The 26,977-nt window shown below is 45.6% G+C and overlaps 1 protein-coding gene across 3 annotated transcripts in view; it reads left to right on the plus strand.

Moving 5' to 3' along the window:
• btbd7 (BTB (POZ) domain containing 7) overlaps nucleotides 1-23,798 on the plus strand; it is a 32,844-nt gene extending 9,046 nt beyond the window's left edge. Inside the window, exons 1-12 of one of the 3 annotated variants that reach the window (XM_077017619.1) lie at nucleotides 2,495-2,947; nucleotides 4,447-4,526; nucleotides 8,366-8,603; nucleotides 10,458-11,549; nucleotides 15,309-15,511; nucleotides 16,575-16,656; nucleotides 17,578-17,738; nucleotides 17,846-17,989; nucleotides 18,211-18,400; nucleotides 19,132-19,310; nucleotides 19,933-20,337; nucleotides 20,512-23,798. In XM_077017619.1, coding sequence (XP_076873734.1) covers nucleotides 8,522-8,603; nucleotides 10,458-11,549; nucleotides 15,309-15,511; nucleotides 16,575-16,656; nucleotides 17,578-17,738; nucleotides 17,846-17,989; nucleotides 18,211-18,400; nucleotides 19,132-19,310; nucleotides 19,933-20,337; nucleotides 20,512-21,177 — 3,204 coding nt within the window. In that variant the 5' untranslated portion in view covers nucleotides 2,495-2,947; nucleotides 4,447-4,526; nucleotides 8,366-8,521 and the 3' untranslated portion in view covers nucleotides 21,178-23,798. Of the gene's footprint in view, nucleotides 1-2,494; nucleotides 2,948-4,446; nucleotides 4,527-8,365; nucleotides 8,604-10,457; nucleotides 11,550-15,308; nucleotides 15,512-16,574; nucleotides 16,657-17,577; nucleotides 17,739-17,845; nucleotides 17,990-18,210; nucleotides 18,401-19,131; nucleotides 19,311-19,932; nucleotides 20,338-20,511 lie in introns of those variants that run through there. The other 2 variants (XM_077017618.1, XM_077017617.1) reach the window with 2 other exon arrangements.
• The last annotated feature ends 3,179 nt before the right edge of the window (nucleotides 23,799-26,977 follow it).

A 26,977-nucleotide genomic window follows, 5' to 3' on the forward strand; every position in this document is an offset into this window, starting at 1 on the left:
AATTCACTTCTGAATTTGACACCTCTCCAGGAGTATTACTCGAAATGCCTCCTTGTTCAAGTTGATGGCTTCCTTCAGAACTGACCTACGACTGGCACCATGATGGGCAAAGATTGCCAGCTACAGCTTTTTGCTGCTGCCTGTACTGTTGAGTATGAATATAGTGCATTCATACTGTGTCCTTGTCCTTAATTGGCACTTTGTAGCAGTCCTGTTTTGAGGTAAAAAGATATTAATTGTCTCTCTTGTACTGATCCAACAGACATTACTCAGGACACTCCTGTGCTTATCAGCCATCTGGCAAAAAACCTATATTGAGGAATAACATAAAATGATAGATAGGTCAGTTTATTAATCCCAGAGTTCATTTAAATGATCAGTTGATGGCTCTTGTAACATGTACCCTCACGAGCATCCTCGTTATTGATATTCAGTCATTTGCACAGAAGCCTAATGAGATCTCACCATTCTCTGAACTATCTGCCCTGTCTTTCTCAAGAAAACTCAACAGTGAACTGTTGTTTGGTGCATAGACATACCACAGTTTTCCGCACTGAGACTCTTGCTCTCATTGAGGCCATGTTTAGTGTCTACTGGGATGAACTAGGATTGATTGGCCTGCATCCTGGGACATGTGAGTATCCCACTGCTGCCTGGGGCCTCCTGTGGATGCTCTGTAGAATAGACCCGACTTTAATCGAGAAATGTGGTTCTGGAGTACTGTTTGTGGATGTAAAGCCCACTACACTTAATCCATACCTCTCCATTTCACACACCAGTTTTCCTCTTTCCTTAGTAAAGAATCAATGTTCTATTATCTCATTTTCCATTGCTAGTTTCGTTGCATTCATGTAATCCATACCTGCTAGTGTTGAAACTGAGCCTCGCCCTTGTGAGTGGTGAATCCAGTAGCTCCACGTTAGTAGCTTTTCCGGCTGAGCCTTACTCTGGGTTATGTGGAAAGCCTGTTCTTCAGGCGTTTGTTTACAAACACACACCCCCCCCCCAGGGACGTGTTACTGAGCTCCAAACCTGGCCAAGACTCCCATTTACACGTGGATCTTCCATGGGGGGCTTTTGAACCACTCTTTGTCTGTCCTCTCCCTTCAGCTGTATTCACCTAGGGTGACCCCGACCCCACTGGGAGTATTTGGCTTCTTTTGACTTCACCACACACTGCTTGTTTATATATATATATAATGGGCAAGACAGTTTCAGAATTACACATGCAAATTTTGTGAAATCCACATATATACTGCCATTTGTAAGTGCAGATTCAGCAAAATGAAAGTTTTAATTTAATAATGGTCTCTAATGGTTTATATATAAAACTTCAAGTATATTTTAAAAGTATAGGCTTTGGATTTCTTAGCATTTATTTAAAACATGATAAATTGTTGTGCAAATATTCTTGGGAAGAAATACATTTGTCAATTGTGTTTAAAACTAGAATAACAATCAGACTAACATGATTCCATAGGAGCAGGGCCTTCCTCATCCTGCTCTGCTATGAATCATGAGTTTTTTAAGAGTTTTTCTTTTCTTGATGCTTTTAGATTTTATGTGAATTCTATTAAGTAAGCCTAATATTTTGAAAGTAAGCTAGAATGCAGTACAATTTAAAGCTGTATATGATGTGCCTTGTTTATGTGGTGCCAATATTTTTTTGTGCGCCCACACATGGAAATGTGAAAACGAACTTTGGTATGTGATAGTATCAGTAAACCCGGGGGGGGGGGGGGGGGGGGGGGGCGGCGACGACACACACCACCCTTTCCAATTGCTTCAGGCATGATCTCTTATCTCCTAGCCAAAGATGGTGTCATTTAGATCATGCCTTGTCTCATTGAGTCCCTCCTGGGAAAGAAACTGGTTAATCTTTTTTATAGATGGTTATTTTGAATGTGACCTAAACGTTTCCATTACCGACTACGAGGTAGCCACCAGCACTCTGGTCAGTGGTGGCAAAGGATATTGAGTGGGACAACCATAAACCTACATGTTGGTCAGTTCTCCCTAACCTCCTGCGTGCTTAATAATCAACATCTAGGATAAATCCATATTAATTACTTGCATCATCATTTCCAGAAGCCATTATTGAATACCCTGTCCTTCTGTTTATTAACATGGTTATGTCAAGATGCTGTAGTGCTTAGGACGGAAAACTACACAGTGACCTGATACTTCCTGTTTTGTCGATTGCTCTGCAGCAAACTATATTTGTTTTCTCCGCAGTCTACGGATTTCTTCTTAGATTGGGCCAGCCTCCACCCAAAAGAATCGCATTGTCCTGTGTTGGTGTGACCTTTAAGATGTAATTAGTTTATGGAACTGTATTCGCTGAATCTCACATTTTGTGGAGGGGCTGTGTAAAGGGCACGCCTGTCTGAGGAAGCCGTGTGTCTGCTGACCAAATGTCAGGCCTCCTCATCTGCGGAAAGAATGGGACACCGCCACAACACAGTTCAGCACAGCTTCTGTGTTCATCCTCCGTCATTGGCTCGAGTCATTTATTTGTTTATTTGTTTTTTATTCCCGTTACTACTGTGACGGTTAATCTGCACGAATGAGGTCATGCGCTAGTTCGAGCCTTTTCTATTTTGAGTTTCTATTTGATACACGCAGTTTTGAAAGCACGAAAGTAGCGCGTAGCTTTTAATATGATGATACTTGATCCCTTGGCTTGCTGCGTTAGTGATTTTTGTCTTGGCCGGACACCAGCTGAATGAATGCTTGCGCTGAAAATGCCCCGTGACTCACGCACATGCATACGAGAGATTGAGGGTTCTGGTTCAGTTCTCTCCCACTCTGAGGTGCTGTTCTCCAGGGGCGAGGAGGACACGGTGGATCAGACGACCTGCAGCTGGCCTGGTGTGGCTTGGCACCGTCTCTCCTCATTAGCCTCACACAAGCCAGACTGCCACTGCTGACGAGAAGACACCATAAGGTGCCGACGCTACTCTGGACCCTCGTGTTTCTAGGAGAGGCGCTGTTCAGTGGACGTTACTTGTACTCGTTGGTCTGGTGAAGTGGTATCTGCTAAATGCGTTTAACTTTTCACTTTGAGCTTTGGTGCTCCCTGGCATGATGTGGTCCACGATGTTGGTGAATGCACAAGTCGGGTTAAACATTATGCAGTTTCGATGGTGATCGTTGCATGGGATTGCTGGTGTCTTAAGTGTGCATTTTTGTTTTATTTGAGTCTAAAGTTCCTGGTTTTTATGTTGTTCCTACGAAAGGCAGGAGAGCATCTGTGCCTCAGTTCCAGGGCCAGGGTCATATTGGCCTAAATCCCGTTACACGTTGCACGTGTCAGCTAGGACGTTGGACGGAGGAGGGCTTCTGTGTGAGGGGTCCAGGGAAAGCTCTGAGGAGAAGCTTTGCTGACATTGGATTATGAATCTTACTGATGCGTGAGAATCTTCCATTTAGGATGCAGCTGCCTCGGTAGATAAAATACATCCCTCAAAGGACTGAGAATTAATTGCACCCCTCCCCCCCCTTTATTATTTATTTTTGCCTAATTGAAATTAGATCCGTTTAAAACAGCTACTCAGGGCTTCATCAGCCTTTCTTTAGCAGATGTTGTTTTGAGCGGCAGTTTTTCCCCACCTAAAATGTTAGACGGTATACGTGGAAACAATTGGTAATACCCCTAACATTTCATTAATACAGAGCTTTTAGGTGGTTTTGGATTTGTAACTGTGATTATTCATTATGAGACTCTTTTATAAGTAGCCGGAATCGGCAACAAAAAAGCGTGAGGTCTGACTCCTGCGAGTCTGGAGACTGCAGCGTGACGAGCCTTGAATCTTAGGATAATTGGACGTGATTTCTGAGAAATGTAGAGCAAAATACAGTATGAAGAACTTCAAAAATATTAAAAACCATGAGAATGAGGTCTTTTTAGCGTGACTGATGGAAGCAACCAGTGGTATCTAAATAATTTCCAAACTTGCTCATCCATTACTTACGTAATTCCTGGGTTTGCTTCAGCAGTGCTCTGGGTCCCTGAAGCGTTCACATAGCTATTCAGTTATTCCTTCTCCACTCCTGTCATTCAGTTTGAGATGCAGTTTTTTAAATCAGATACTGTAATTAGCATCTTACCCCACCCCACTGCACTGTGGTAGCTATATAATGAGCTTCGAGACTTTTTGGCTCTTCTGTAGTCATGTACTCTTCCTTTATTTCCTGGAGTCTTGGTATCTATATCTTTGTTTTAATAGTCACTTTTGAGGCGATCTTGATTGAACCATTACATTATTTCCTGGTCTATAGATTGAGAAGGATAGTCATTGCATCCAAATGGTTTAGTGTAGAGTAGAGATGGACTGATAACATTGTGTGTGTGTGTGTGTGTGTGTGTGTGTGTGTGTGTGTGTGTGTGTGTGTGTGTGTGTGTGTGTGTGTGTGTGTGTGTGTGTGTGTGTGTGTGGTATCCAGTTTCAGGTTTTCTGCAAACAGAATCAGCTGATACTGATCGGATCTCATAGGGACAGAAGAGAGAGCACAAAACCATGCAAGTCGGTATAAAGTAGCATGTAATGGAGCAAGTTATTTTTGGACTGAAAAACAGACTAAGCGTCTCCTTTATTTGAATTATTTAGACACTTATTTCCAGGACATAATTCTAATTAAACTGGTTAGAATTACTGTTGAAAGAAACTCTAGTTAAAAAGGCTTCTACAACGTAGTGGATTTATGAATAACAAATTATGGTGTTGGTGTGACTATAGGCCATACATTATTGTCAGACAATAATGGTCTAAAAGTGCTGCTAAACTTTTTGAATTAAAGTAAGTCTGATAGAACAGATAGAAACAGACTGGCTCAGAATGACGGAGCGGGATTCAAGAGGGAATTCAAAAACGTTAACGCGGGCTAGGACACGTTATAATACTCACTGTTTGTTGTCCGAAATACAGAAATATGTTCAGACAAATTGGTATTATTAAAACTCTTTAGATGATTTCCTTTCCATAATGTCTTTACAATATTAAATAGGATTGGTTTGACACTTTAAAATGCCAGATGAGTGGCATGTTCTTTTAAAGCATGAGGCTCGCATTGTCTCCAATACAGAGTTATTGGGCGGTGTCAGTAACTTAGATGGTATGAATATCAGTTGATGATCTGCAACAGAGATAATCCTGTTGTTGAGCTACTGTTTCTGATGAGTAGCTCATCTCTCCTTTCTTCCTAATAGTCAAAAGTGTAGTGGTAAAAGAGAAAAGTTTGTATTTGAGCATGCTATGCATCAGCATGGTCATTTATATCTTGATTGCCGGTGCCATCTGAATTATATTAACAGAATTAGCTGTTTAATAAATACATTTTCCAAGCAGGTATCGCATTAACATTGTTAAGCGCACACAGTATACACACAACGCACAAAGTATAATTTCTGCCCAGCCTTCTGTTAGGATGCCAAAGTGTTGCTCCAGACCTGCAGTGTAGTCCCGCCCTCTCCACGTGTTTGATTTAACCCCATTGGGCATTTTTATTATACGCAGTGTGCAGGTCACGCGTTGCTCGTTTGCTCTTTGAAATCCGGGGAACGAGCATTCAGATCCTCACTGCTGGCCACGTTTGCTGATGGATGGAGGTTGTTCCAGCAGCCAGGCACGGCCGTGAAGCTCCGCACTCTTCTTATCATTCGGGTTCTCTTTCTTACTTTGTTCCCTTATTCCCCGAGTGTGCACTCCTGCAGTGCCGACATACGGCAGTTTTCACTTGCTTTTATTCAACGTTCGAGATCAAAGTCGAGTCTTATTAAAACGACGGCTTTGATGTTAAAAAAAACATTCCACGCACAGCAAGGGAAACCGAAATCAGTCAAAACATGAGCCTACACATGTGCCTAGCCCTCCGTTGTTGTGACTGGGCATGAAATTGGACCCCAAATACCCTTTTGTGTTCTGCGTCTACCTTGGCAGGGGGGTTGGTGATGACAAAAGGAACAGGGGGAACCTGATCGTTCTAGTCCTGGTGGGGATTTCACAAACAATGCAGTTCAGTGTTTGGTGAACAGTGAAGGGGTCTCTGGCACAGCCTGAATATCAGGACGCACACTGAACACATTCTCGTTTTGTTGGGGTGGTACCTGAATATCAGGACGCACACTGAACACATTCTCGTTTTGTTGGGGTGGTACCTGAATATCAGGACACACACTGAACACATTCTCGTTTTGTTGGGGTGGTACCTGAATATCAGGACACACACTGAACACATTCTCGTTTTGTTGGGGTGGTACCTGAATATCAGGACGCACACTGAACACATTCTCGTTTTGTTGGCGTGGTACCTGAATATCAGGACGCACACTGAACACATTCTCGTTTTGTTGGGGTGGTACCTGAATATCAGGACGCACACTGAACACATTCTCGTTTTGTTGGGGTGGTACCTGAATATCAGGACACACACTGAACACATTCTCGTTTTGTTGGGGTGGTACCTGAATATCAGGACACACACTGAACACATTCTCGTTTTGTTGGGGTGGTACCTGAATATCAGGACGCACACTGAACACATTCTCATTTTGTTGGGGTGGTACCTGAATATCAGGACACACACTGAACACATTCTCGTTTTGTTGGGGTGGTACCTGAATATCAGGACGCACACTGAACACATTCTCATTTTGTTGGGGTGGTACCTGAATATCAGGACACACACTGAACACATTCTCGTTTTGTTGGGGTGGTACCTGAATATCAGGACACACACTGAACACATTCTCGTTTTGTTGGCGTGGTACCTGAATATCAGGACGCACACTGAACACATTCTCGTTTTGTTGGCGTGGTACCTGAATATCAGGACGCACACTGAACACATTCTCGTTTTGTTGGGGTGGTACCTGAATATCAGGACGCACACTGAACACATTCTCGTTTTGTTGGGGTGGTACCTGAATATCAGGACGCACACTGAACACATTCTCGTTTTGTTGGGGTGGTACCTGAATATCAGGACGCACACTGAACACATTCTCGTTTTGTTGGGGTGGTACCTGAATATCAGGACACACACTGAACACATTCTCGTTTTGTTGGGGTGGTACCTGAATATCAGGACACTGAACACATTCTCGTTTTATTGGGGTGGTACCTGAATATCAGGACGCACACTGAACACATTCTCGTTTTGTTGGGGTGGTACCTGAATATGGAACATATTCTTTCTCAGTGAGCTGCCACAAATGGCACATTTATTTAAAGATCTTTATAAAGTATCTTTATTTCTTACAGAATGTACTCTGCAGACTGGAAACATCACAAGTGGAGACCGTTAAGCCTTTATAACTGCCAGACATTCTGTGAGATTCTCCTGTGAGTTGTTCATGGCATCACCAGACTGGATAGTAAAATGAAGAATAGCCTGAAGGTCTGGATGGAGCAGTAGGGTTTCTCATGAAGGGTGGCTTCATGCAGCAAGCCCAGCCCTCCAAAACAGCCTCTCTCCTGGAAGGAAAATGACCTACCATTGCCAACAGAGTTCAAAGGAAAAAATAATATACTTCTGGAAACCAGTATAATGTATTGTGCTGTTAGTGGCGGGCCTAATTTTCAATGTAGTGCTTTGAAAATATAGAATATAACTAGTTCTTCAAGTTCTCCTAGAGCAATGTAGATCTATTCAAGTAAGCAAAACATTAGTTAAATAATTAGCTCACTGTGTTATTTATTTATTAAACCTTGGTAAATATTATTAAACAAAGCTGCAATGTTCTTAAGGCCTGGAAAGCCTTATTAGGAGATCTTTAATATTGTATTCTTTTTCAGATTAAATGTCTTATCAGTATTTTATTCACACCTATTCAATTATTAAATTAACAACATAATCATAATAATAACCGAATTGCTTATTTTGAGTCCATGTAAACATGTGTCCATGTAAAACCTTGCATAACCATGCCAAAAACTCCAATCATCTATTCTTTCAGTGTAGTCACTGGTATATTCAGTATATATATATATATATATATATATATATATATAAATATATATATATATATATTTAATTAAGCTTAACCTTGGGTGATATTACTATGCCATTTTTGTTATTTCCTTGTAATTGTCATTATCAACAAAGCTGTATCCATAGTTCATGCGAGGAGGCTGTTTGGACAGGCCTGACGTGAGTTTAGGAATGCTCTCTGGGCGTCACACTGAACATTATCAACACTGCTTAAGATTATTAAGATAGTTCTGTCAGGCTAAGTGACGTACTGAACAGACAGCTACCCTTCTATCTCGCTATAATGAAATCTATTATTTTATGTAAAGTGGAGAATTTCATGTCTCTCTCTCTCTCTCTCTCTCTCTCTCTCTCACCTTCCCTCCCCCCACAGGAATGGCTGCTGCTACTCCAGTTTCACCCCAGTCCCGTAGGCCCGAGTGAGGGAAGGTATAGGCACGGCATCATCACTGGACCAGAATGATTTAGCAGTGTGGCACCAGCTGTGCGCGTCACTAAGAGGAGGAGGAAGAGGAGGAAGGGGAAGAGGATGGGTGTTAATGCCTCCAGCTATCCTCACTCATGTTCCCCTCGCTTCGGGGGACAGTCTCACACCCAGCAGACTTTCATAGGTAGGACTTTTCCTTCAACATCTCCCCGTCTCTGAAGGTTCAGGAATAGTAACATGATTGCTTTTTTTAATAAACCCTTCCTTCCTGTTTTGTAACTTGTACAAAAAAATGCATATTTGAATGCTACATTCAAAATGCGACATTAAAAATCCCAAAATTGCTCAATATTGATGGTTTAATTCTTGTTAGTTTGATTCTGTAAAGACAACTCAAATCTGAATTCTGGTATGATTACAGTGGAACCCACATAATACTGATTCAGCATTCGCTGCTCCAGCTATTCACAGAATTAAACTTTGAACTAATAAATGCCCACGGAATTTCCCTCAAATTCAAGAAATCTCAAATATCTATTGAAAATATCTATGGGTTTTTGTGTCCAAGCATTTGTACACGATACTTTAATATTATTGTTATTTATATTATATAAATAATAAATATTTAATACTTTAATTTAATTGGCTTTTATTTAGACCATAGTATATATTTGTAAAGTAAATGCTTCCATTTAGATTGGAATGGTCAAATAATTGTGAGTCTAGTGGAGCTGATTATAAAAGAAAGCATAGCATACCTCAATTATAATTTTAGCATTTTTATGGTTGAGTCAAATATTCATGCTTTTTTGCTGTTCATGGATGTTGTAGGAACGCAATTCCTGTGAATTTGCTGTACTCATTCACACAGACCCGTACAAGTACTGACCTGTATAAGAACTTATCAGTACTTATCAGTAGTGCTGAAATTTCCAGCTGTCCATTGTGTTTTGTGGCCAGGATGCACTTGGTCACGAGAGAGCAAAGTCCCGTCCCGCCCCCCCCCCCCTTGTTGACCAGTCAGGTCACTTTTTAAAAATCCTCTCTGACTCACTGTGCAATCAAGAATGGCGACTGCTACATGTATAACTCAGTTTAAATAGAATAAATTTTTCAATATGTATTAATGTGTTGCTGTGTGAAATAAAGACTGATGTAGGGGAAAAATTTTAAATTTGAATATAAAAAAAAAAATGTATAAAATATGACAAAGCGCCTTTATGATTTGGCTCGGGTTTAAGCCAACAAAGTTAAGAGTTAAAAAGTCTAATTACAGTATGGCATTACATGTCTTGCAGCCGAGATCCAGATTATGGATTATTGTTCCATATTCATCCAAGTTTGTTTTTTATTATGTATTCTCGAATGCATACTTTCACATTGTTAATGCCTATAGACCAGTAAAATTATTAACTGCCCCTGTCGTCAGACAACAAATGGGCCACTACACAACAAAATATGTATAATATGCATTATGTATAAAGTGGTCTTGCCCAAAGCTCATATTTGGTCGTTTGGATGATATCCAGCCTCCTGGATTGGGGCTTCATATCATACTCTTGTGTGTCTGCTTTAGTACTACAGCAAATGAGATTTTTTTTAAGGAATAATAACAGTTTTTCAATTATATTGAATATTTTTTTCAGTTCAGTATCTAATTTGAATTTCTTATTGTGGCAGTTTACTAAATAAGACAGCTGTAATGAATGAGTGGGGGCGTGTTCAGCAAACGCTTCCTCACAGAGGTGCTACAGCAAGCGCATCTGTTCAGTCTGCCATCAATGTAAATATAGTTTAGTTTAGTTTTTTTATATATAGGGATAATACCGTATCCAAATACAGTATAGTTGCCAACTCACTGGATTTGTCCAAAAATATTTTTTCCTTCATTTAAACTGTTAGATAGTGCCTCTTGGAAGTGTAAAAAAATATATAAAAAATATATATATTTATACATATTATATTTATAAAATATATATTTATATGTCTTTTGTTTTAATTTTTATTTTTTTTTTTTTTGCCTTGATCTGTTCTATAGGGACGTCATACGCACCCCAGGGTTATGGCGGAGAGTCTAAGCTCTACAGTCTGGATCATGGACCTGAGAAACCCCAGGACAAAAAGAAGAAGAGTTCGGGCCTGGCCACCCTCAAGAGGAGATTCATCAAGCGCCGCAAGTCCAGCCGCTCGGCCGACCACGCGCGGCAGATGCGTGAGCTCCTGTCGGGCTGGGACGTGCGAGACGTCAACGCCCTGGTGGAGGAGTACGAGGGCACGGCTGCGCTGAAGGAGCTGAGCGTGCAGGCCGGCCTGGCCCGGCCCGAGGCCCGAACCCTGCAGCAGGACCTCGCCGCCCTCTACCAGCACAAATACTGCACGGACGTGGACCTGATCTTCCAGGACGTCTGCTTCCCGGCCCACCGCGCCATCCTGGTGGCCCGGTGTCCGTTTTTCAAGACGCTGCTGTCGTCCTCGCCGGGCTACGGCGCCGAGGTGCTGCTGGACGTGGGCACGGCGGGCCTGGACGCGGCCATGTTCTCCTCGCTGCTGCACTACCTGTACACCGGGGAGCTGGGGGCGGAGGACGCGCGCCTGCAGAACATGGACGTCCTGGTGCGGCTGAGCGAGGAGTTCGGGACGCCCAACTCCCTGGAGTCGGACATGCGCAACCTGTGTGAGCGCATGTGCTACTACGACTCCCTCCTCAGCTTCTCCGACCCGGAGCTGGCGGAGCCCTTCGGCGCCGGGGCGCCCCCCGCGGCCGGGGGCGGGGCGGAGGAGGAGCCCAGGGCCCACAAGGCCGTGCTGTCGGCGCGATCGCCCTTCTTCCGGAACCTCCTGCAGCGGCGAATCCGCGCGGGGGAGGAGGTGACGGAGCGAGCCCTGCTGGCGCCCACCCGCATCGTCCTGGACGAGTCCATCATCCCCAGGAAGTACGCCTGCGTCATCCTGCACTGCATGTACACCGACACGGTGGACCTGTCGCTGGTGCTGTGCGGCAGCCCGTCCACGGGGAGCCTGGGGGAGGTGCAGGCCCTGGTGGCCGGGAAGGGGAGCGCCAGCCGCGCCGAGGAGGCCATGGAGCTCTACCACATCGCCCTCTTCCTGGAGTTCAGCATGCTGGCTCAGGGTGCGTCTCCTCTCACTTCTTTTCGCCTACTCTTCACGTTGTCCTCCCCCCCCCCCCCCTCTTTCTCCTTCTCCTTTTCTCTCTCCCCCCTTCTCTACACCCCTTTTCTTCCCTCACTCTGTCTGACTTTCTGTCTCCTGTCTCACACCTTCTCTTCAGACTTTGTTTACTGCCTAATTAATTCACGAGCTGTCGTATGGGGAGGTGTGAGGAGCGGCGTGCTGTGGTTGTAGCATATTCGCCTCCTATTCCCATATGTGCTCCAAACCTCTGGACCCGCTCCACTCCCCACTCACACTACCTTTTCACCCATCCCTTCTTTGCTTTTTTTTTTTTCTTTTACTTGATGAAAAGATGAAAGTGATGTTTCACCAGCTTTCTACTGACAGACCCAAACGAAGATTATAGTAGTTTTGTAAAGTATGAAGTTATTTTGGAACGGGTGCAAAAGCAGTAAACGGGATTTATTTTTTTTCTTCGTGTGTTTTCTAACACGGTTAGGCACTGAGAACTCTGGAGATGAGGCGTTCTCATTGAAATGTCAGTGGTGTTGCGGACGTCTACCTTGGAGGATTGATCAGCTTCTCGCATCGCTGTTCGGTCTCTTGGTTCATTCTTTCCTTCCACTACTATTGATTGTTCCATGGTAAAGTAATCGATTCAGTGTCTTGGCTCAGTGATTTCGCAAAATGGGCTATTGACAGAGAAATAATTTCTTTCACTGGTAACTAGAGAGGCAGTATCCAGTGTTTACAGCGGTTAGCTGTGCTTTAAAAATGCACCGTTCCCAAACCGATTTCTTTCCAGGGTCTCGTTTTCACGAAACGTCTGCTTCCAAATGTATGAACCAGACCCGACTTTCTCTTTTCAGTCATTTCATCTACACAGAAGGACTGTCAAGTGAAACACTTGTCCCCTTTTCAACTTTAAAGAAGCTTTTATGATGGAAATTGTTAACACTGAGCTTTTCACTTTAGCTTTGTCGCGGGGTCCAGAGAGTTGGTGTTAGCTGATCCTCATGACCCGTTGGTAGGACTTTGATTTGTAATGGATAGTGATCAGATTCAGGCCTGTCGACATAACCCAGTCATGAGCCCAGGAGCTTGTCTGCCAGAACATTCCATGCCACTCGCACCATCGAACGCTCCGTCAGACCTGCGTTCCTATTGGCCAAAACCTCAAATGAAATCCAGTTCGTTCTTCTTTTTTTTTTCTTGGTTATTGACATAGCTTGGATCGGTTTTAGAACACGTTCCAAGCTACCCGTTATGGTAGATCTCCAACATTTATGTCAGTTGCCTAAACACGTTACTCTAGGATCAAAAAGACTGTGAAAGATTGTATAATCGTGCAGCAGATTGTGGATGCAGAGTTATAAATATTTAATGTAATATTTGCTCCACTTAATAAGCTCTATCAGTCCCCTGTGTCTCCCATAAAACCTTGTGTTTTGTGCCTTGTGAATTGTGACTTTCACACCAGACGTGGCCACGCGAGCAGTGAAAGGCAATTTTAGCGCTTGTGTATCGTCTGCGTCCGTTGGGAAATAACAGGAATTTTTGACCTCTGAAATGGAGCAGTGGTAGTCCGTCATTTAGTCCCACGTCAGCGATCGCTCCACAGAGCAGGTGGGCTGCATGGACAGAACAAGCGTGCGCTGACCAAGCAGAGGTGGCATCCTGTCATTCTTCTTCCAGTGGTTTTGTTGTTTATTATTTTTAAAAGCCTCTTGTTAACTGTTTTGGTTTATTTTTGCTGCGTTTTGATTTTCTCCTATCCGTGTCGTGCCTGGACCTAGACATAAAAACAGAAGCAGATAAATGTCTCCTGTTTTATGAATGCTGCATATTTATCAGACATCCTTGCATACTTTAAAGGCAGTTTTGTGCATTTTGCAATTGCTAGAGCGATGCACCATAATCATGATAAATTATAGAACATGCATTATACATTATTGGGCAATCTGAACATACTCAGATATCTTACCAGCTTCCCATCATGTTGAGTAAGTGATGCAGCGTGGTTATGGCAAGTGCCGCAATCGTCATAAATAATATGCATAAATATGAAAAGGGAACTCCAGAGCAGAATGAAGTGTGGGGACACTGTACAAAGTGACGTGGTGGTTTGGCTTGTAGCTCATTCGGAATCTCTTGGTCTTCCAAATGTCCAAAACAGCCAGTGTGGGATATAGTCATTTTCTTCAGGATGTTGTCAGCAGAATAGTGTCTATATGGTTCTGTCTATATATCGTAGTGGTGAGTTCTTCTCCCATAGCATCTTTTTTTTTTTTTTTCTTTCCTCATTCTGTCCGTCATCCTGTCATCCTTGCTCCCCTAAACCCCCAGCACAGGTGTCCTCGTCTCTTTCTTTGCTGATATTCAGCGTGTCATGAGGCATCCCTCTATCCCTCTAGCTTCTCTCCGTTTTTGGTTTGGTTTTTTTTTTCCCCCCTTTCTTGTATAGCGCACATTTCTCTTCCTCTCCTTCACTCCACTCCTCACTCTCATCTTGCTCACACTGTCCTTCATAAATGGCCCTAATTCTGCTTCTGTGCCCCTGGCAAGTTAATTAGGCAGCTGCACTTGTCTACTGGGATAAGTGCCCTTCTGATTGAAACACCCCCCCACCCCCCCACTTCAGCACCCGCACACGTTCCACCTCCAGCCACAGTTCTCCAAGTTTCCAAGGACTCTAGTTAGAAGTTAACCCAACTGTAAAACCTCCCCCGGCTGTTTCTGACCTCGACCCACTGCTTTGTGTTTCTCAAGAGGGCTTCAGACCCAACGAAAACCCTGCGTCCGTTCTGGCATCTAAACCCCACATCGGTTCTGGTTGCCGTTTTTCTTGCATCTAAAAAAATATATATATTCAGTTTGAAAAAAAAAACGTCTGCAAGTTTCCTTCTGTTCCAGTTCCATCCGCTGTAATCCCGCTTCCTTGTCCGCTTCAGTGTCTTATTTGTCCCGCTCCGCGCACAGTAGGATGCGGGTTATTTCTGTCCCGAGCCGTTTCGGCCATGACACACACACTCGGCCGAGCAGAGCCTCATCTGCTGGCCACACGCGCTAGCTGCAGCTCAGCCACCAAATCTGAAGTGAAGTCCCTCTGGCATCAGACCAACCCACTAATGAGAACTGTGTCTCCTGACCATGGAGGAAAACGGCCGTGGGACATCAGACTAACGGGCAGAGAGAAGCCTCCCATGTTGCTTTCTAGACTTTTCTGCAGACGCGAGGGTTCGTGCTTTTGCTCTGGAAACACGCAGCCTTACAGAGTTTTCCTTCCTCATTCCTAATTACTTCCTGATTTGGTACAAACTTTCTAACCGGGGCTCACTCTGTGTGCTCTTCAGCAGTGATAAGGTCCTTTTCAAGGTTTGACGGCACTAGTTACTGAGTCCGTGGACCTTGCAGGGATGCCAGGAATGGTGGATCGATAAGAAAAGTTGGCTCTGAGGTTTGCGTTCGCTCCCAGCGCTCCACGCTCTGCTTCACCTGTTCGCTGGCAACATGCGGTCTGTGCTCAGAGTTGTTCCATGAGCCCCGTGTCCTGTGTCTTATTTATGTACTTCCCTGTGCTGTTGGCCATGTTTCCACTTTCCACTTTTTCTTTTTTTTTGTCCTTTTAAACAAGGCTTTGCGTTTTAAGATGCGCGCGCTCGTGCACGTGCGTGTGTTTGTCCGAGAACGTACTCGTCGCAGGTGGATCGTGACGTGGACGACTTCGTGTGTGTGTGTGTGTGTGTGTGTGTTTCAGGCTGTGAGGACATTGTGGTGGAGAGCATCTCTCTGGACACAGTGGTAGCCATCCTGAAGTGGAGCTCCCAGCCCTACGGCTCCAAGTGGGTCCACCGGCAGGCCCTGCACTTCCTGTGCGAGGAGTTCAGTCATGTCATGATGTCTGAGGTTCTGTACGACCTGAGCAAAGAACACCTGCAGATGGCCATCCAGTCGGATTACCTGCAGGTGAGGACACCAGACCCAGTACACCTTCTCTATGTAGATTAAATTAGGATTATGAAACGCTCGCTCTAAATGTTGGAATTCATGGATGATTGTGGCTCAGAGAAAATTCACCAGTTACCCTGTAATATCTCTCTCCTTCAAGTCCACCAAAGCACTATTGTACATTTTCTCACTAGCTAGACTTTCTGTATTTCAATTTTGTAGCTGTTTTTTGTGTTTGCGTCCCTCTCCATCCGTGGCACGACGCAGTATAGCAGGTGGCCGTGTCTTTTCGCCTGTACACCCGTGACCTTGTTTAGAGCGCAGGCTCCGGTGGGCCGGCGTGGCTCCTGCGTAAGACAGCGGTGCGCCCGTGTCGGGTTGTTTTCCCGTCTGTGCCGAGTTGAAACTCTGTCCCTCCGAGTCTGCGGGGTTTTGTGTTTTTTCCTCTCCTTACAGGCACGTATGAGTCAGCTGTATCAGATGGCCTCTTAACTCCTCTCAGACATTTCTGCAGGGCACCGTGTTTTCCAGCAGGAAGAACCGAACCTTTAACTCTCGCGGAGTCATCTGGTCCCGCTGGTGACCGGGGGGGGGGGGGGGGGGGGGGGGTAGTAAACACGAGCGGACTTTGGTACGGATCCCCGGTTGCCATGGCAGCGGACAGCTTGGCGATTGTTTGCCACGGAGACGGTTGTGCTGTGGAGGAGGCTTGGAGAATATCGGCACTTCTAGCTGGATGGTGCACAGACTGCGTGGGCGAGAGAAACTCCTCAATCGCCAAAATACTTTCTGGTGAAGAACGAAGAATCGTCCTTTGTAGCAGGACGATGTTGAGAAGACTGAACAGGCCAAACTGATTTACTGCCCTCCATGACCTATTTTGAATTTCAGAGTAACATGTAGGCTAGATGAAACGCTGCAGAAAAGTGACCCCGTTTCTCTGTGCTTGGCCTTAAATATAAATACCATCCTGGTGTGTTTAAGGAGCTGCGCCTACCGGTGGCTGGTCTTGGTACTGCAGAGCCGTAAACATGCCCCCCAGTGTGAACGCAGTCTGTTTTCTTCACTCTGCCACCTGCAGGCCAGCGAGCAGGACATTCTGAAGTATGTGGTGAAGTGGGGGGAGCACCAGCTCATAAAGCGCATGGCTGATCGGGGTAAGAGGAGCTTCACAGAGGAACACGCCCTAGAATTGTCATGAAACGGGTTACAATGCAAGTCTTTCCCAGAATCCCATGCAAATATGCCCATTGTGTCAGCCAAAGTCTAATGAGCGTCCTGGGATTACCTCGCGATTGTGATCGCATCACTGTTGACAGGAAAACATCCACTGCGTTAGCTGCTTAGATTTTTTTAGTACACTTGAGAAACTAATGTTTTATTTCTGAGAAATCTGTATGTGCACTAGATTGAGGCCCTGAATAAACCCTTAGATTAATGTACTGGGCCAGAGAACAAAAAAATAATTAGAGAAAATAAGAAATAAAATTTCTCAAACACTCAGGACAGAGCAGCAGGCGTATAGAGTGACGGGCGTATAGAGTGACGGGCGTATAGAGTGACGGGCGTATAGAGTGACGGGCGTATAGAGTGACGGGCGTATAGAGTGACGGGCGTATAGAGTGACGGGCGTATAGAGTGACGGGCGTATAGAGTGACGGGCGTATAGAGTGACGGGCGTATAGAGTGACGGGCGTATAGAGTGACGGGCGTATAGAGTGACGGGCGTATAGAGTGACGGGCGTATAGAGTGACGGGCGTATAGAGTGACGGGCGTATAGAGTGACGGGCGTATAGAGTGACGGGCGTATAGAGTGACGGGCGTATAGACTGACGGGAGTATAGAGTGACGGGCGTATAGAGTGACGGGCGTATAGAGTCTCACTCAGGGGTTCGAATGTAGAAGATGGAGCAGATTACAGAACCAAGGAAACCTGCTTATTAATACAGAAAATGTGTGTGTGTGTGTGTGTGTGTGTGTGTGTGTGTTGTGTGTGTGTGTGTGTGTGTTGTGTGTGTGTGTGTGTGTGTGTGTGTGTGTGTGTGTGTGTGTGTGTGTGTGTGTGTGTGTGTCACAGAGCCCAACCTGCTGAGCTGCACGGCGCACAGCGTGAATAAACGCGGAGTGAAGAGGAGGGATCTGGACCTGGAGGAGCTGAAGGAGATTCTGTCCCCTCTGCTGCCCTGCGTGCGCACCGAGCACATCCTGCCCACCAACAGCGAGGTCCTCTCAGACACCGTGAGTGCCCGTGTGCGCCCCCCAAATATCCCCCACCCCTCCCTTCGACCGCACGAGGATCTAACCTCGCTCTCGTGCCGTGTGTCCCCCCTCCCCCCCCCCCAAAGCTGAAGCGTGGTCTGATCAGCACTCCTCCGTCCGACATGCTCCCCACGGCCGAAGGCGGCAAGGCCAACGCCTGGCTCAGGCAGAAGAGCGCCGGCATCTACGTCAGGCCCCGCCTCTTCTCCCCCTACGTGGAGGAGGCCAAGGTAGGCCACGCCCCAGGCAAAGCCACGCCCCCCTTGATCAACTGCCTCTCCTCATTAACATATCAAAGTTTCGTTTGTGTGTCTGCTACCGTTCGTGTAATTAAGAGGAACCGGCAGCAACTGGTAAATATTTTTGTTTTTTTTTAGTCTGAAGGTATGTTCATATATGTGTGTGTGTTTACGTGTATATATGTGTATGTTTATGTGCATCCGTGCGTTAGGCGGTTCTGGATGAGATGATGGTGGAACAGACCGATCTGGTGAGACTGCGCATGGTGCGAATGTCCAATGTGCCCGACACGCTCTACATGGTCAACAACGCAGTTCCCCAGTGCTGTCACATGATCAATCACCAGCAAATGGCTGGCAGCCAAACAGTCCCGCCCTCAGTTGTGGCCAATGAGATACCAGGTAGGGTGGGGCTTACTTTTATTTGTGCAAGTGGCACAATTGTTGTGTTGACTAAATCAGACAGCCTTCAGATCTTCACAGAATTTGCAATGCATCCTTCATGTATTGAGGGCAGAAAGAAGGTCTTAGGTTGAGCCTCTCCTCTGAGGCTCTTTTGATTACACATTTTCATATTAAGCGTGACTGTTACTGTGAAGAGTTAAATATAATTCAGGGCTTTTTATAGAAGTTTTGTAGGCTTGGCATCTGTGTGGGGAAAAATGGCCTTGGTTGCTGGCAGGCTTTGCAGTGGTTGTAGGTGGCGAATGTCCATTTCAGCATGAGACTAAAACATATTTTTCAGGATGATTCCTAAATGCCTTCGTGGCTCTTTGGTAGTCATTAATATACCTGCACTCTTTACAGCTTCATCTGCCCTAAAGTGGTTTTCCGAGGTCTTTAATAGAGGCTCTTATCTAAAGCAGCTTCCAAATTTCCCAGTTTATAAACGCTCACTCCTTCCTAAAAATCAAACTCTCCTTTACTTTCCTCAGGTCAAATTCTCCTTCATTCTATCCTGAAGGTGTGGTTTCCAGAAATCATTATAGGACATAGCACATAGAACATTTGAATTAGGAAGTGCAGATTCATCTACGGGATGTCTTGACTTTCTGTCTCTCTGTTCTCTCTTCCACACACACACACACACACACACACACCCTCACGTAATCACTCCCTCCCTCCCCTGTCAGTGCCCAGGCTGGCTGTGGTGAGAGAGATGATCCGTCGTCTGCAGGAGCTCCGCCACACGGAGCAGGTGCAGCGCGCCTACGGGCTGAACTGCGGCGAGGGGGCCACCGTCAGCTACGAGCTCCAGATCCGCGTGCTCAGGGAGTTCGGGCTGCCCGACGGCGCCACAGAACTACTGCAGGTAGAAACCCTGCGTCCTCACGCTCGCGGATCCCGTTACGGTTGACGTCTACCGTTCATTCGGCTGTTTAAATGAACCTTGGTTCATGGACACTGATATTACTGTCATTGATATGTGTTTATTTCTTTTCTTTCATCATCATTTGGAACATGAACCTCTTTATGGGCGTCACTGACACATCCGTAGTGCATTCGTTCTGTTGCTTTCCGATTTTTGCACACCGTGCAGTCGTCTACATATTGTTTGCGTAAATGCGTACTGTAGTTTTCTGACTTGTTTGTGAAACGTTTTGTTCGTGGTTTATTAACGTGCCTCAGTTTTGCACTCAGTTGCCTCCTGAATTGTAGGGCGCGGTTTCTGAATGACGTGTTGTTGTTTTTAAGTGACCGTGTTCGTTCTCGTTTCACGAGTCATTTGCGGTGAGTGTTCTTGGGTTCAAAGGTGCAGCTGGAGTTTCCAGCATTTTCTCTTGCGTGATGGAGGGACCAGTGAACCCGGGTTTAGACCACACGGAGGCAGAGCCAACTTTGCAAGACACATCACCTCTTTTGGTGTGAGGCTTCAATGCAGACGTATCTATCCCTCAGTAACCGTTTCCTGTTCCTAATGTCCTCTTTCCCAGAACCCGCACAAATTCTTCCCCGAGGAGCGTTTTGGAGACGAAAGTCCCGTGTTGGCCATGCGCCAGTCGGGTCGCTGCCGGGTCAACAGCACGCCGGCGGTGGAGAGCGTGTTCACGGACATACAGGCTCTGGTGGGTTTTCACCCACCCCTGCCCCCACCCCCTCCACCCTACCACCCCCCCACCACGCCAGGCCACAGCCTGCAGCAGCTCAGGGCCGGCTGGAGGCCCCGGGTGCCCAGCCAGCAGCCCCCTCGCTCCTTCTCTTACCCCTGCAACCACTCGCTACTCCACAGACAGCCTTCCTCTAAAGCGGGCAGCCCCATCTACCCACCCGGGGCCAAGGTCCTCCCCCCGGACTGCACCATCCCACAGGGGAGGAACCTCAGCCAGTGCAAACAAGGGGTGAGTAAGGGGGTGTGAGGGAGGGGTGTTTAAGAGGACGTTTTCATGGTGATGGGGCCTCAGATGTTTATGTACTCTGTGAAATATAGTTTGATAAAGTTTAATCTCAACTCTGTTGTACTCAACTGGGCACAATAATCACAGCTTTTTCTAACTGTCCTTGATTTCCATCAGAACATGGAGCCAATCATCAACGAGTTCATGCCCGACATCGCCATGGGCGTGTCGGCCATGAGCCTGAAGGACCGACGGCTTCCAGAGGTCTCCATGGAGGTGGAGGCCCACGAGCCCCCCCACCACGTCTCCACAGCACCATCCATCTCCCACTGCTACTCCACCCGGCACCCGCACTCCTCGCGGAAGCGTCACGCGGCCGAGCCCAAGGCCGACGCCCCTCAGCCCGATTTCCCCGACCTGTACGAGTTCTCGGCGCGCCACGCCCCGCCCTACGTCGGCCCGGACCTTTACGTTCACAGCCGTCCCGCGGGCGGAGGGGCCCCCCCGCCCCCGTACGCCGCCCAGGAAGCCGACCGCCTCCGCCTGGACGTGTTGGAGCAGCCGCCCCAGAGGCTGGACTTGGCGCTGGTGACGGCCGGCGCGCACGGACCCCACAGGCCCCCGCCCAAGGGCGAGACGGACCTCACCTGTGGCCTGGGCCCCTCCTCTGAGCCGTACGAGGAGTGGGCGGCGGGGAGGCGGGCCGAAGGGGCGGGGCGGCGGGCCGAAGGGGCGGGGCTGGGCCTGAGCGGCGCCGCCACAGGGGAGGAGGGAGGGGGGGTCAGCCGGGACCGCAGGTCACCTAACAAACAAGAACACCTGTACAGGAAGTCCGCCCTCTGACCCCTGTGGAACACCGGAGGAGAAAGGAGAGCAAACACAGGACCGTGGGACCGAACTCGCCGTGCTCGGTAGACGGGACACGGCTTCAGCTGCGTTCGTGAGGGCGCGTAAGGCGTAAGGGTGACTCCTCCTCAAAGAACCTACGCACAGACCACCAAGACTACTTCACACATGCACTCAAAGTCTTGCGTGAGGGTTTGGGTGGGTGCTGAGAAACGAGGGGAGGAAAGGAAACAAAAAGATGAAAATCTAATGCTGCAGATCTTTTCCTCAAGCAGTGTTAAGGAGGAGCTCTGGAAATGAATCAAACGTTCACCTGTCCCTCCGTAGCCCAGCCAGTACACGGGGCTGCGACTGACAATCAGGACACAACTGAAATGATTTCACGAGTCCCCAGGCAGCATAACGATGCAGAACCATCACTGTGCACTTCCATTACTCTCATTCATTTGCCTTTGAGTGAGCACACTTGCAGAATTGTGGGAAAATCCTAGTTATATCAACGAATTAATTTACCTTTTATTAGGAATACATTAAGAAATGCTCAGGCAATAAGTTATACTATCAAAGACCGTTGGCACATCTATGACAAATAGTTGCCTTTCTTATTAAAGGCATCAATGGCTTCTGTAATCCATTTGTGACCGGCTTGTACATTAGCCTGAGCAGTTTAAGACCTGAGCTCTAAAATAAGGTGGGAAATGCGTGAAATCCCCCATTTCCTACAAGGATTCACAGCAGGCATTACAATGTCAAAAAGGCTCCATCAGGTTCCTCAAGGTATTGTGGTTTCTGTAGTTTTGCCCAGGGTCCCCCTGTTTATCCAAGCTGCTCACCTGCCCTCTTCTTCACCTCCCCGCCCTCTCCCTGATCCCTGGTTAAAGCTGTCTTTCTTCCCTGCTCCGATTGATCACATTTCCACTCAACGCAGACGACAGTGGTAATCATTATATTTTTAATTCCACCCTTTGTCATTCGTTTACCATCCAGTGATCTCAACCAAACCAACTTTGGAACCTCAACATGGCTCCCCTTCCAATGTAGTGACACTAGTAATATTGAGTCTTGGACACGCACAGATTTTAGTCTTTGAGTCTAAACTCTTCTCAGTCAACCAACGATTAGCAGTTACGATGTCATAAACAGGTCTTGGAAATAAATATTAGTATGGACGAGGAGATTTGCCCTTTTGGAGGACTAAATGTGGAGTGAGAAATATTACCTCACGATATACCTGCACACCATCCTCGTGGAAGAAATTATTTAGTTTTGTACGTTTCTGCAAGTGCACATCAGAAATAGCAAGGTTATTGAACCTCCCTGCTGTTTTAACCACACCTCAGTTTTTCACTTTTTGATTTTATTCCCCTGTGTGAAAAGGATCATTCTGGTGTCCCCTTGCTGACACATTAAATATGCAGTGCTTATACCACAAGAACTGGGAGAACTGTTCAACCCGTGTCTGATGTGACTGCTGTAATTGTACAGTACCAGGGGGCAACACCTGCTAGAATCAGGTCACGGTTGCAGTGGTCACAGTTCATTTACATAGATCATCCCGCAGAGCTTTCATTGTGGAAGTGTTGTCCCAGTGGAACAGTGGGGTGAATTCAGATTTAATTCAGTACTTTCTGCCTTCCAAAGAGAAATATTTTTGTTTCAGAATAATTTATTGTTGGGTTATTGCAACACTATTTGAAATTCATCACATCTTTTTGTCACAGACAGCTTCGTGACACTTCAGCCCTGTAGAAATGGCCTCGTAATGGTTATATGCTTTACAGTGTTTTCATTTTGATAGTTACACAAATGGGCGAATTGACAGTCAGTGCTTTGGACCAGTCAGACCTTGTCACCATCTGTCATTCTGGCTGCCATCTTGAATCACAGGGACTCTCTTTCAGCTCGCTGGGATGTAACTAGAGTCTCTTTCGTGCTGCACGCTCTACCTCTGCGTAGCTCTGCTGACATTTACTCTGTTGTGGTCGTTTGCTTTCTCACCTCCGTCGGTTCTTTAGACCTCCTCAGCCTTAGTTACATACGTACTCGCAGTATAATCAGAACCTGTGTTCTTCTACATAGGATCTGGTACCAGCAGCAGAACCCAAATGATCTCCATTAGAAACGTTTTATTTTCTTTCTTTGTTAATACCTCTGAGAAGACTCTGGACTGTTATCCCATCTAAGGAAAGGTCAGCGCTAGACCCAGAACATGCAGTACAGGAGAGGATGTTTTGCGATGGCGTGCCAAAACGAGGGAACGCATGCTTTAAAACTCATCAAGAATGTCAAGGATTCCATGAGATGTACATCGTCACCTTGGTTTAGAGCAGTTTTTTTTTTTTTCTCAATTGCCACCCAGACATAACATCCTGCTGCTGTATAGGTTCCTCTCCTTTCTTGGCACTGTTGCTGAGTTGAGAGATTTCGGGGTGTGAAATGCTATCACAGGCCTTCAGCCAGGACTGCTCTGCTAAGCCCTCAGCAACTAGTGCTTCTGGGCTCTTAGGGTTCGAGTCATAATCCCTGAATTTCAGAGACCTGGTTTTCAGCTCAGAAACACTACAGGGAGCCACTGCAAAAAAAAAAAAAAAACATATCTGCAGGAGAAACCGTGCCCAGAGTACATTAGTACTCCTCAGTGCTACCTGTCTCCAAACGAACAGCATAGCTCTCCGTAAGAGACAGAGAGTCTTGTGTGTGTTTGGGTTTGTGCATGACAGCTCCTGAATCCTGCCGCGTATCACCTGCGTTGTTCTTCCATCACCAGTCGAACAACCTTAAATATGCGAGGAATTCAGGAGTGTTCTTATTGGTTCAGGGATTTGTTTGGGGTTTTTTTTTTTTTTGTTGTTGTTCATTTGTTTTGAAACAAGACCCTTGTTTCAAAGTGGTTGTCCACATTTCATATTTCACATTATAAAAATGTCAAGCAACTGACCTTTTCACGTACACGAGCTTAACAGCAGCCTGTATGTTAGCCCTGTATGTTTTAGCGGTGATTATTAAAGCTTTGAAGCAGTAACTACAACAGCAGCTGCGGTGTACTCGCATAGCAACTGTGACAACTGTGCTGCTAACAACTTTCAAAGGGCTCGTCAGAACCTCTTTGCAATGATTTTGCAGTCATCTGTTTTAGTTTTAGTTTTATCACTTTGTTGTTGTTGACCGCCCTTAAAGAGAGTTATCACTTTGCACCCGTCTTTCTTTCTTTATTACGCTCAGTGATGAGAAAAATACAAACCTTTTCAGTACGTGAAGTTTTTTTTTTTTTTTGCTCAAACGACTGCTGCACGTCGGCCGTGGCTCAGTGTTGGTTCCGTAGCGTCACGGCGTTAAAGCTGACCTTGAAAACGTTTCGCCCAGCTGCCCAGAGACTGAAGGCTGGTTGCTGCCTTATGCGTGTAGCCAGGTTCGTTCCAAAGGTGTTGAAGGTCATTGGTTTTTGGGACAGCGTCATTTCACCTGAAGGTTCTTCAAATGATTTCTGAATGGTTCTTGCACTATAACCGAGTGCATGATTTATCAACACCATAAATTGGGGAGACCTTGTTGTTAATGTATGCCGTCTTGATGCCAGTGCATACCTTATTATTATATTGGTGAACCCATTGTGTGGCCCTTAAACCATTTGACCTCCTTCATCCGCCTGTAGAGCTGCAACTAAGCAAGATTTGTTTTATGCCACACCGCGCGTCTGCTGCTGTGGTACATGAGGAACGGGGACGCGTCAGTCTGGACGTCCTCCTTCCCGTCGTTGACCAGACGTCACTGATGTGTCTTTGTCCACTGCAGACGTCCTTTAATGGTGCATTGTGGACAGGAGAAGTCTCCCGTGTTCCCACCTGCTGTTTCAGCCTGAATGCACAACTACAACATTATAATCACTGAAATTTGTCATTGCACCTCACAATTGAATTTAGTGACGCCTGTCCTACTGTGGACTGGGGATATATTGTTATAGTCCACCGTCCCCCCTGATTCTACACAGCAGTGCATAGTAAACGATCCGGCAATGCTCAATTCTGCCTCCGGCCCTGCAGATATAAACAGAGGTCCAGATTATTGTTGGGTTTCTATTATTCTGGTCACTGAGTGTATTTTAGTATGTTTTTATAGGGTGTGTTGCATTAACAACAGTTAATGTAAATACCTTTTACTTTTTTTTTTTTTCGTTTTCTTTGTGAGCGATCATTACCATGTGATGGGATTTCACATGACCTCACAGCTGCCGCACATACAGCCAATCAAGCCTTAGACTGACCTGAAAGCGAGAGAAAGCTAGAACTCTCTCGGCTTCTGCATAGATTTGTATTTGGTTAAAAAAAAATGCCATAACCAGGTTTCATGTAACATGGGTGATATTACTAAATATATACCTCTCAGTCTGCGGACTGCAAACAGTCTAGTAGTTTCTGTTGAGATCATCTACACTGATATAGCATAGACAGGTTTATCCGTGCACGTACTGAGAATTTTCAGTTTTTCCTAAAACTGGACAGGGACAGGGGACAATTCTGCAAAAGCAAACTGTGGACGAATGATAAGACAGCACTACATTTTAGCTCGGAGCATGAAGATAAAATAACTTCTTGTTAAGATGTCTTGATGTTTAATTAGGAAAAATGTTTATGAAATTTGATCCAGCATGTTCGGAGCTGCAAGGCGATGTTTATAAGAATGATTTGGATGAACAATTTAAGATTGGGTTTTGAACAGATAATATACTAGAATTAATGAAAGAATGTACACAATAAGGTACCCATTGCACTACATTTTAAAGTAGATTTTGATAATGGTGTGTCATGTGGTTGCTGTGAACTAATGCTCAGTGGGCTGTGTTGTCTGTATGTGTGTGGATGGGCAAGTTTGACCCTTTTGTGCTAATTTCTGCACAGCATCAGTTTTTGCTGCTGGACTTTCCAAGAGAGGCAACGCACAACACACCTATTTTCAATCCTGAAAGTATTATTTCTGCATGGCATTGAGTTACCGAGCTTCAGACTGCTGCATGGCTGCGTTAAGTAAGGGTTGTGTGTGGATATATGGGGAGGGGGTGTAAGGGAAGTTGTATTTTCAGACTGTTGAGTCGTGATCTCCAGATTTCTGTTTTGCTTTCTCTCCGAGACAATCGAGTGCCTTCCCTGTCAGAGGCTGGTCTTCCTCCCGCCCCCTGTGTCTTATGCAAGCCATTTTTACTAATGTCAACCAGTCTCTTTGTAATACTGTAGCCAATGCTTAATGTACATAGTGGGTCTCTCGTTTTGGTTTTTGTTTATTCAAAGAATATTTTTCAAAGATTTTTGGTACCTTTGATCAGAAGCCTTGAAAATGTGTTTTGATGTAAGCAAAGTCTCACACTATAAATATAAATATATATATAAAAGACACATGCGCACTAGGATTTTAAAAAAATAAGCTTTCTTTTAGATTCTTGTATGAAGTTGTGACAAGTGTCTATTTTTCTACTCTTCTCTGTGGGGGTTGTAACAGTGATCTTAAATCTGCAACTAGATGACTAACATCTTGGAAATAAACTGCTTTGATAGTAACCACACAAGGCTCACGTGCTCTTTTGACCTTAATCCAATCAAGCTGCCATGGATCTAGAAATACAAGGAAACTAAAATGTTTTGCATTTGAGAATCTTACATGTTAAATTGAATGCAAGTCAACAAAACTTAAAATGCAGTAATTTGAAATTGTAGCAGTTTGCACTGTATGATTTCAAACCATTTTTGAGCCAGCAAGATATTGCAAGTGCTTAGAGTAACATGAATCATACAGATGAAGAAAATTC

This window comes from Brachyhypopomus gauderio, chromosome 9, assembly GCF_052324685.1.
Source record: "Brachyhypopomus gauderio isolate BG-103 chromosome 9, BGAUD_0.2, whole genome shotgun sequence".
Lineage (NCBI taxonomy): Eukaryota > Metazoa > Chordata > Actinopteri > Gymnotiformes > Hypopomidae > Brachyhypopomus > Brachyhypopomus gauderio.